The following is an 11,020-nucleotide window of genomic DNA, read 5'->3' as shown; positions in this document are numbered from 1 at the left end:
TTAAAAAAAAAAAAAAAAAAAAAAGGTATAAAGATCAGATCTTTTTGCTATAGAGGGAGTGTTTTGGTCAAACAATAAAAACACAGAAAAAAACGGGATTCCTACCAGTTTTCCAGTTCGAAACTCCACATGATTCTTAAGATTTGCCCACAAATTGTATCAGATTCTGAACATTTAGTTAGTTGGATGCTGTAATCTGCATGTTAAATAAAAGCATGACACCACAATGCTGAACACGATGATAAAGAAGTAAAGGGTTATTTCACCACTTTGAAATATTTCAAAATCCGTAAGATCTAGACTGTAAAATCCTAAACTTAACACAAATTTTTAAAAAGTATTTGATGCCCATCTTTTTTCTTTTTTTTTCTTTATCTAGTTAAAAGCTACAGTATGGAACTTTAATGAAAAAAAAAATACACATATATTTTTTTACACATTTGTTTAAACCGTCAAGCTCCTTTGCCTCCTTCCAGTGCTAACCAGAAACAACCAATCAGAACCAGGAGGCAGGTCTTAGTGATGTCAATCATCCTCCAGCTAGCCTTTTATGAATGCTTGTGCTGGTTAGCATTGGTTAGCAGCCTGCTATGACAGCAGATAAGTGGTTTCTACACCATTTAGTGAATATTCAGCAAACATTGGCTTGATTAACAGCGCCAAGACCCTCCTTCTGGCTCTGATTGGTTGTTTTTGAATGGGAGTCGTGCCTTCCTACAGATCACAATAAAAGCTCAGGCAGGAGATCAATTTTGTCCACAGATTATCCATCTCATAGTGCAGCATCACCACATAGTGACAGTCTTAAATGCGTAAAAAACTTACATTTTTTTTTTTTTAAATAAAAGTTGCATACTTTAGCTGTAAGAAAACAATGAATAAAGTATGGATGCGAAAATGTTCCCTTATCATCTACACCTGGAAAATAAGCTAATTTTATACGTTTTCAAAATTTTCCAGACCGTAAAGGAACCCCGTTATAATCTCACCATTAGAAAAACGATCTGGTTGGTCAGACCGGTTGAAGCAAAGCACTCAGAAATGGTTGATGACCAGAATAAGACGAACATACAACGTTAGATGTGAACGCACCCAAAAGGATTTCTCAATTGGATTTAAATCACAAAATTTCAAGTTTATGCAGTATACCTCTGTCAAAGGACGACGCTAATCTAAAGTTTCATACCGTTTTCCTATAAAATATGAATAAAGGATTTAATAATATTGAAGGCACAGCATACTGAAAGATATGCAGGTTAAAGAAAACATAGCTGTGACGGTTAAACTCTTTGGAGTTTGGGCAGATGGCTTGGAGCGGTGCAGTGCGTCGAGTCCGGCTGCGTGGCGGCTCATCAAGATTCAGTTCTGCCTGCCTCTTTAAGGAGGTCGGGGGACATCATCATCATCATCATCATCATCATCATCAGGCAGGATTTCACACTGATCAATTAAACAGAACAGATCTTTGGGGCAAAAGGAACATGAATTGGGAAACTAATCTGGCTCAGAGGTGAGAGTTTCCTGGTTGTGTTCAGCTCCTCCCGTTAGCATTAGCGTGGTCGAGCCTCTAAAACGGATGCTGCCTCGTTAATTCGGAGTAAACTAGTCCCTCCGCAGAGATGGCGTCCCCCAGCCCCACTGTCCGGAGGGGTCTCTTGCAGACCAGCACAGGCGTCAGGTGGAAGGTGACATTCCCTCGCCGCCACACAGCGACTGGCTCCTCCGGCTTCAGCGACAGCCGCTCCCGCGGCTCAAAGTGAGAGGTGAGGAACTCCAGCGGCGCCTTGAGCTCCACCTTGCTGACGTCCACGGTTCGCAGGCCACAGGCCTGGCTGCTGGCCACCCGGGCTCCCGCCATCACCGCCGCCGCCTGGTTCCCCCAGTAGCCGTCCACTGTGGCTAAAATGTGATAGGCCAGAGTGTGGAAGTGGATACGGGTGAGGTCGGACTCCGACGACGGATCTGTGCGGCCGTGCCGCTCCAGGACCCAGGAGAGGATGTCGCCGACCCGCCCCACGTCGGGGACGCCCTTCCACGCGGGCAGAGCGGCGTGCGGGCCGTCCCCGGCCTGCGACAGGAAGAGCAGCTCCTGTTCGTTCAGGCCGATGGAGCGGACGATGGGCAAGACCTGCTAACAGGAAGAGACGCTGTAATTAAACGCACGGCGTTCCTCAGGGAGCCATCGAGCACATCGATCTGTTCTCACAGACGGAATCCTTCGCTCACATGTACCTCCTGCATGATCCGGGTCATGAAGCTTTTGTCGGTCATGCTGGCCAGCTCCAGGTGGATGGGAATGCCCTTTGGGATGTCAGCTATGGCTGCTACGGCCTGGGGAAGAAAACCACAAAGGAGAAATCCAGAAATAGATCCAGAATGTTTTCATTAGAAATCACCAGGATTTCCCCAGATGCATTACAAGCCTGGCGGGCTGCCAACTTATAGTACTGTTTTTTAATACAGATTTTTTTTTCATAGTTGACAGATTGAAAAGGGAGGTAGGGGTGTGCTCCAATCGCTGCATTTTTGTAACTCAACTTTTTTTTTTAAACAGAAAACACAATGTGCCACTGTTGGACTGCTCTAGCGCCCCTCCCACCTGGTATAGCAGGTTTTCTGGGGCAAATCCTGGAAATCACGCTGAGCTCTTTTGAGCAGCTGACCTCTTTCAGTCGCTCCCCCCACAGCTCCCTGCCATGGCCCTCCATCATGTGGAACCCTGATAGGACGACCAGCTCCGGCTGGAACTCCTCCAGGCTCGCCACGAAGGTCTCCAGGGAGCTCATCTCCCCATTGGACACGTCGTGAGAGAAGATGAAGCGGTTCGCTTGTGGCGCCCGAGTTGAGCCCCACTGTTCACCTGGAGGTAGAAAGAAAGGTAGTCAGTCTGCTAGTCACAGCCCACACGCTACTGACAGCAGTTTAGCCAACCTTAGCGTTGTTGTTAATTTTTAATTTTAACTGGAGTAAGTCAATGACAGTCAACATGCTACAGATGGTCCATATTAACCTTAGCATTTTAGCAAATTCTGGACATTTTATGACCTGCAACAAAGAGAGACATAATTATCTGTTCTTTAAAGCTACGTAGGCTTTGAAACTAAAACTTGAAGTCTGCAGAACCTAAATCTGCATCAGAACCCCATTCGGGTCTTCATACTAATACACAGGCTTTGACATTTCAACTGAAATTTTCAGTTTTTTCCTCCACTTTACACTTAAGCTGTGAGTATGTTCGTCTACTACATAAAATTCCAATAAAATACATTGCAACTTGTAAAATTAAACGCACTTTTTGCGCATTCAAAAGTGTCGGGAATGTCTGCGTGGCACAGAGCTGCAGTTGCTTTTCCCTCTGTACCTGCTTTGTACTCCAGGATGAGATGAAACTCATCCGTCTCCTGAAGGGACTCTGGAGGAACGACGATCTGCTCGTCCAGCATCTCGTGGAGTTTAGGGCCGACCGGCCCACACAACAAAACCTAAAGTATATGATAAACAATTACAGGTTTTCAATGTTCAGAACTCTGAATTACAGAAGATAACTTGATAAGAAGGTAGCTAAAACTTTATTTTTTTTGTTATAGTTTTACTCCATCAATGACTAATGAAGGGAATAAAAATGTAAGTAAAATGCATCACAGAGGCCATCTAGATTTGTTTATGCTTGCGTACCATCAGATCTGGGTAGGTGGCGAATTTCTGACCGATGAGGGCAGCATTTCCTCCAACGTACAGCTGAAAAACAGACCAAAGTTACATTTCTGAAAAGGTAAAAAAGGAGTAAACCAAAGGAGGGGGATGAGAGGAATGGCCTTGCCTTCGCGCCGGGGTACTCTGCTGCTGAGCGAGCGATTCTCTGAAACACTTCCTTGTCGCTGAAGAATCGCTCTGCCGCTGCTCCGCGCTCCATGTAGTGGATGAAGGTTTCCCTTAGGTCGTCCTTCGAGTGCAGGACTTCGTGATCCCGGCCGGCGCCGGGATCCACAGCCAGCGCCTGCAGCAGCCCCACGCCGCTGACGACCACGTCGACGCAGGCGTTCACCCTGAACGAGAGAACCAAAATGGAAACGGTGGGACTCAGTGGGTCAAGGATAACCGGAAGAAAATGGATTTTGCTTATGTTGGGTACTGGTAGAAAATACAAAAGTGCTAAACACATCCAATTAACGCAGTTAATAAGGCAAGCAGTCCACGTTTTTAATCTTGCAACAATAAATAAAAGAGGGGGAAAAAAAAACGGGCATGTCATGTGATGCTTGCCGTCAAATATTTTATTCAGGGACAGAACCAGGCAGTTCCTGTAATAAACTCTGGCTTTTATTACAGGTGAACACACACTGACTGCTCAATGCTATCATACATCACCTTTACCAACACACACTTTAGATAAAAGGTCATCAAAGCTCCAGGTGCAGCATGTCCCACCCTCTGGAGGGCTGGGCTTTAGGCTCAGCCAATCACATTCTGCCACCTGAAGCGCAGACTCAGGTGGGGTTTTATTTTTTAAGCAACACTGAATATTTTAAAGTTAGTCATCAGCTCCCCTGATGAAATCAGACAAAACTCCTCATAGTTCGGCCAGAAACGGATAGAATAAATAAAACGTTCGTACATATACTGCTTCCAAAATAACTGAGACTTAAATCTCCACAGAGTTTAATAAGTAGATTTTATTGATGTGCTGAATTGGAACAATAAAACTAACAAGCAACAAGGCTAAGAAAATACAAACTTTTTTTTTGTTTCATTTTTTTTTGTTTCTGGTTTACTGACGACATTGAAAGAAAAAGAAAAAAAGAAAACATTTTTTCCAAAACTTATCTTCAAAACCCAAACATTCGACGGACCGATAAAATCGATTTATCGCCCAGCGCTAGGGGCGACAATTTGACCTTTACTCTACACTACATGCGGTGTCACCCCTCACTTGTGCACCTGCTGTTTTCACCGAGACATCCGAGCAGAAGCTGACTCATGATAACGCGTTCTGCCACAGCCTCTCCACACACGCGCCGCATGCCACAGAAGGGCTTGAGAAATGTCAGCTTAAAGGAAAATCGTTCAGGATCTGACCGGCTCCACAGATCAGCACCACTCACCCTACTGCCACCTTGGTCCACTGTCTGCTTGGCAAAGCGATCAGAGCCTCCCAGGCGGCAGAGATGGCCCCCTCCAGGCCCTGGTTGCTCTGTGAGGGCGTCTGGAGGTTGGGCAGGCCGATGTACTGGAGGATCTGCTCCGGCAGCTCCGGCCTGCCGCCGTAGAAGTAGCCGACTGCCAAAGCCAGCAGGAGCACTGCCGAAGCCTTCCTCCACATGGTGCTTCCCACACACTCCTGTGGCAACAGCAAGACTGTCAATTTCATGTCGGATTGTGGTGCTTTAAAAGTATAAATCACACCGATTTCCTGCTTTGTTTAAATCAGATTGAGTTAAATATGAGTAACTGGTTTCTTCCTGACTCCAGGTCTGGATAAATATGTGGAATAAATGACTAATAGATGTCGACAGAGTCTCCCGCCGGAGCTGTAAATCTCTCCAGAATTGGCAGCTTCTCTGATTAATGCAGTTTGCTCATTAATGTTCAATATACTTTGAAATGTCACAATAAATCAATTAATTGCATGATAAGTTATCGCTTTTCTTTTTCTCTCTCTTTCTACCAAAAACTGGATGACTAAAGTCTTCGGTCTGGTGTCTTGGTCTCAACCAGGAAGTTTTTGGAGGACAATTTTGTTTACAGAGACTTCATAATTCATTTTATTTGTTGTTTCTATTACTTATTTATTCTGGATATGTAAATTGTCTTCCAGTTCTAGTGTTAAATATTCATTAGAATTTAAAGTTTATTGATATTTGAGAATGCGTTTTTGCATTATTATGCCGTTACCCTTTTATTACTTGAAAATGGTCTCAAAGCAACAATATTATCGTCTATCGCAATAAGCTCCAGGACAATTTATCGTCCAGCGAAACTACTAATAAACCACAGAGGACTACAGAGCTAATGATAATTTGAGGACATCTGGCCATATTAGGTTTTATTTAAGAGTATTGTGGAAAAGAGGTTGATGTAAGAATAAGATTTTTTTTAATTCGGGAAAGTAGTTGAAGACAGTGTCATTTTATTTTTACTTTATGCACTACATCGCATACATTTCCCTAAAAATCCATTGAATTCAGTGGATGCAACACGACAAAATTTGAAAAAGTTCAAGCACCACGAATAAATAAAAAAGGTACTGAAATCAGCATTTAAAAATATGTATTAGTAGCTTGTCATTTTATCATCAGCTCAAAGTAACAACTCTTTCTGAAAACCCCAACTGTGAGAGGGCTTTGCGTATCGATCTAAATATTGACAACAAGGTAAGCATCAGTAAGGTCGATACTTTTGTTGGCATGAAATGAAAATTAAAATAATTCCAGGGGTACAATCTGACACATCACCATACAATGGAGTAATTCAATTCAACAGACAAAAAAACAGCTAAATAAGAAGCTTGTTTGAACACACCCACTAACACGAACCTGACTTTTTTCTCCAAGGGATTAATAGCGCAACACTCCAATTAGAGGAAGTTCAAATTGTAGTCCATTTCCAGCGAGTAATCATGTTTTATACGAGTTGAAAGCTGACACCGGTAGTGTTTTGAACAGCATCGCTGTCCAGAGCATTAAGAACCAGCATAAGCGGTAAAGTTACTGCTAACGTGGACACGCTAGCTGGATCTTTGAACTCAGTTAGCAAATCCGACACCAGCAAGCCGCTTCGACCCAGTGTTAAACCAATTAAGAAACAACCACGGTAACTAAACACTTTGGCAAACTATCTAACTTATAGCTTTTGTAATTGCAGGAGAGAGTAACGCTGTTTGTTAGTTATGGTAGCGGGACATACCAGGCAGTAATGTGCAGGTTTGTTAGCCAGGAAGAAGGTCCGGTTTCCTAGTTGAATCACAGGAAGAACATTCAGTCAGCTTAATTCCGCGACTGGTAGTGAGCTAAGAAGGAGAAGCTAGAGTCGGCACAATTCATTCAAGAAGCTTTAGCTGGGAGTGACAGGAGCGGCTCAGACACAGCCAGCACTCCAACCAGCAGCCGCTTCGAATCGGCGACACGCGCATGCGCCAAGAGCCTTTCCAGGGTAAATGCTGCGTTCGCGTAGTGTCAGAAATAGCAGAAACCTTAAAGCAAAGTATGAAAAAAAAAAAAAAAACCTGCTCAACTTTCATGCTTCAAGTCATACGGATGTTCTCGGAATGACCATACGTCAAATTTCTCTCTCTCTCTATATATATATATATATAAACACAAAGTCTCTGTTACTTTGTCTTTGCGTTATACCTCCATACATTTTATACAATTTGTAACCGAGTGCCAATGATTGGATTTGAACACAACATAGTTCAATACTGATTTGAACTCCAGCGAGAAATACAGTTAATGCCAAGTTAAGGTTTGCCACAAACCACGGAGAAAACACGGTAAATATTTCAAGGGGCTCATAATGGACATGTCTGGTCAATTATACTATGTGGGCCAGAAAAAACACATTTGCATTTGCATCTCAGCTCCAACTCAGCTGACTGAAATAGTCCAAACCTTCTCAGCATGTCATAATGTAAAAGAACAAAACAAACAAAAAAACAATGCCACATAAAGCCCTACTGACATTTTTTTTTATTTAGAAAATGTAGAAAGGTTTGTGTCTGCTCCAAAGTAAATTATTTTATCCCCTCAGCTCAGGTCAAATTACTATTCACAAAAAGCAGAAGAGTCAGCTAGTCATGAATCATCATAGCAAAGGAAAATATTTCTCTTATTCTTCCTTCAGCTGAGCAAGCGCCTCCCGCCTAACCTACATGTTGGCGCTCGTCTTCCACCAAAAGGAAGAAGCGAAAATGAAAAGTTTAAAAGTGGTGGGGGAACACAAGTTAGGACCTTTTTGAATGGTTTATTAAAACTTCAATGTAAAATATAAATCATGCAAATAATAAAAAACTACAAAAGACAAACATTTGATTTTAAAAACGGTTGCCACATTGCATCTAGACTGTTAAAAACAGCATGACATTTACTTTTGGTTTTGTTGCCCCACACACCAGCTTTGTTGGGTCAAGTGCTTGATTGTTACAACTGTACACCAAAACATCTTTAAAATAACGGGACTGTAAAGTTCAAGTAAAAACACACGGCTCATGCCTTGAATCCTCGATTCTGAAATTTGGCTCAATGGATACAAATGGCATTTCCATTTCACAGCTACACGTCAATAAAATAAGTGTGTTGAAAAGTTCGATGCATTTTAGTAATTTAGCTCAGAAACTGAAACTTGTGTCATTGGAAAATGTGGATGTTTGTTGTGCAATTCTAAGAAGAAATGCTGCGGTGTTGTTGCCCGTGTAACCTTATTTAAGCCTGTTTGGTGATTAAAGTTTACACCGAATGAAAACACACAATTTTGTATTTCAAAATAATGTGAATATTACATAAAACTTGTAAAAAAAAAAACAACCCAAAAACTAGTACAGAATTAACATTATGTTTACATTATGGCCGTCTGGATCACAGTAAAGACTCCCGACTTGACAGTTGTCCAGCAGTCGTTAAAATGCTTTGTTTATGGAAAAGCTTTTTAATGGAAAGTTCAGTGGAAGAAAAAAAAGGTGAAATGGAATATTGACGTCGCCTAGCTCATTTGTTGCTTTGTTTTGATTCTGTGACGCAGTTTGTGTGAAAAGAGCCGTTACATTTTACCATACATCAGTCAATCCAACAAAAGTAAGAAATAAGAATCTTCTAGAAAAAGCCTCTCGTTTTCAAAAATCAAGCTCACTGTCTGGAAGAAGACCCAAGTCGATTTAAGCTTTTGTGTGCATATTATTCAGGTTTTCAGAGAAACTGAATTTGATTCAAGTCACAATGACCAAAGTGAGCTTGAAATGTCAGGAATTTCTTCTCCTGAGTCACATGAACCGTTCGACGATACTGTAATTCGTCGAAATGTAGCCATATTTCTGCGTATTTCTTCTTTGGGCCATGCTGCCCGTCAGGCGTCGTGGTCAGGGAGAATAGAGGCGCTGAAGCTGACCCGGACGTCCCGGGGGTAGAAACCCTGCAGAACTCCGTCCACCACAATGTCCGGGAGGCCTGCGAGACAGAGGGCAGGGTTTGTTTCACCTGAACACAGACCGTCGCTCTGACATGTCGACTCAAAGCTACCTGATGAGTTGCCGGGTAGATAAGGATCCTGGAAGAAGCCCAGAACCCGTTGCTGTGGTAACTGGTAACTGTGGAAACGAAAGGCGGAAACGTAAGTAATTGATTCAGTGAAACTAACCTTCACCTGCTATATTGAAACTGAAGGCAGTAGTAGGGCTCCGAGAGAAATCAGTTTTATTTATTCATTGAATTCTTTTGTCTTTGAAGATTTATTCTTTGAAATAACATTTAAAAAAAAAAATCCCCCCCCCCGAATAATGCACTCTTTGGGTTTCCATAGTTCAGAGTGATGTCAGCGAACTCAGAGTGGCCATCTTGTTTCACAAGAGTGTTTTACAGCTTCTATTTACTGAAACTGTACAACAAAACAAAAGGGTGAAGATACAATGTTGTTGGTTGTTTTTTTATTATTACGAGAATAAAGTCATAATAGTACAAAAATAAACTCATAGTATTAGCAGAATAGAGTTGTAATTTTATGAGTACTACAAAATATTTAAATGTGGAAAGTTAAGCATCTTGTGAAATTAGACTGGTATAAATTTTACAGGTAGTACTCAACACTTAATCGCTATACTTAATCTTTTAAACACATCACCATTAAATTATCAGTATCAGGATTTTGAAACAATTGTGTTGTTTCAAAGAAGGAGCAACACAAACTAAGGCGGTCATGTCGAATCCTGATAAGTGAGATTTTTTTCTCCTTTAAACAACTTTTTTCTCGTCATATTAAGACAATGTTTTCTCGTACAATTGCATCCTTTTTCGACTACATTTCTCACAATTACACAAAACTTCTCATAGCTACATTGCATAACTCAGAATAGGGATGATTGAAATAAAAATATTCTAAAAAAATCTAAACCAAAAAACAAAAAAAAGATAAAAATGGAAAATCAGATTTTTCTACTAAGCCATGATGACCATGCTTAGCGAGTAGAGGCGTGTCCGACTTCATCTTTAAACAGTCGTAACATACCAGTGTTGATGCTTATGCAAATATAAAAATCTAACCACGCTTCCAGATGCACACTGAGGTTTGGTGCAGCAGCGTTCTGCCTTACGAGACGCAGTTTGGTGCAGAGAGCATCAGATCAGCGGAGCGGCTCCTAAGTGTGTCACGGTGTCTGGTTTGAGCCGTGCTGCGTCATCAAATGACCGGGAAGCGGGGTAGCCACGACGACGGCCCCGGAGCCACATTCCATCTGCGCTCTGAACTACAAACGCTTTCAGGATATTCCTGGTCTGCCGTCGCCACGGACACGAGGTGAACATCTTCTGCTTCCGTTAGCGTTCAAAGCAAACAGGACGCATGTTGGCGGCCGCCTCAGTGCCTAAAACACTCTACAAACTTAAGAGTTTTATTACATTTTGGAAAAATTGAAAAAGTTTATTTTAATGATTCCCATCACTGGAAGTCTGTTATCAAAATAAGATTGCTTCAATACAACAGTTTTTTTTTTACATCGTTTACCTCTCACCAGCAAACAATAATTGTAAATAAATGACTGATACCGACTGCTACTCTCCTGGAACTAGCATGTTATTAAAAATTATTGATATCAGCATTACGGCTGAAAAGTACAGATTTGATTTTAGCCAGGGGGCGGCGCTGTCTCTTTCTCTCCCCGTACATGTGGCAAATCTGGTCAGGATTACGCTTGACAATAAATCAGTTAATTATTGATACCATGACAAGTTAAAATGGTATCAATAATTTCCATTTGCAGAATTTATTGTTTTTTCCTTTTCTGTTTTTTTTTTTTTTTTTTTACAAAATAGCCCAACAG

At 41.7% G+C, this 11,020-nt stretch overlaps 1 protein-coding gene across 2 annotated transcripts; it reads right to left on the bottom strand.

The window, feature by feature from the left end:
* Window positions 1-4: 4 nt before the first annotated feature.
* Window positions 5-7,211, bottom strand: adpgk (ADP-dependent glucokinase). Of its 2 annotated transcripts, none has more exons than XM_008403440.2 (8): window positions 6,904-7,211; window positions 5,103-5,338; window positions 3,821-4,046; window positions 3,676-3,738; window positions 3,362-3,482; window positions 2,664-2,860; window positions 2,233-2,331; window positions 5-2,131 (listed from the first exon to the last, which is right to left on the bottom strand). In XM_008403440.2, exons 2-8 carry the CDS (start codon window positions 5,318-5,320, stop codon window positions 1,568-1,570), a joined length of 1,488 nt encoding a protein of 495 aa, XP_008401662.1. In that variant the 5' UTR covers window positions 5,321-5,338; window positions 6,904-7,211; the 3' UTR covers window positions 5-1,567. The 2 variants fall into 2 exon arrangements, with proteins under 2 accessions (XP_008401662.1, XP_017159068.1); XM_017303579.1 differs by having other exon boundaries at window positions 5-2,128.
* Window positions 7,212-11,020: the final 3,809 nt, after the last annotated feature.

This window comes from Poecilia reticulata, unplaced genomic scaffold (genome assembly GCF_000633615.1).
Source record: "Poecilia reticulata strain Guanapo unplaced genomic scaffold, Guppy_female_1.0+MT scaffold_608, whole genome shotgun sequence".
Classification (NCBI taxonomy): domain Eukaryota; kingdom Metazoa; phylum Chordata; class Actinopteri; order Cyprinodontiformes; family Poeciliidae; genus Poecilia; species Poecilia reticulata.
The sequence above is the reverse complement of the archived record's forward strand: the minus strand, read 5'-3'. Positions and strand labels throughout refer to the sequence as shown.

Bases quoted from the DNA above. Each gene is read 5' to 3' on its own strand.
- adpgk (XM_008403440.2), bottom strand. From the start codon at position 5,320: ATGTGGAGGAAGGCTTCGGCAGTGCTCCTGCTGGCTTTGGCAGTCGGC. The intron at 4,047-5,102 runs GTGAGTGGTGCT...TCTCTCGTTCAG, and splicing joins TGGACCAAGGTGGCAGTAGG to GGTGAACGCCTGCGTCGACG. The intron at 2,132-2,232 runs GTACATGTGAGC...TCTTCCTGTTAG, and splicing joins TGACCCGGATCATGCAGGAG to CAGGTCTTGCCCATCGTCCG.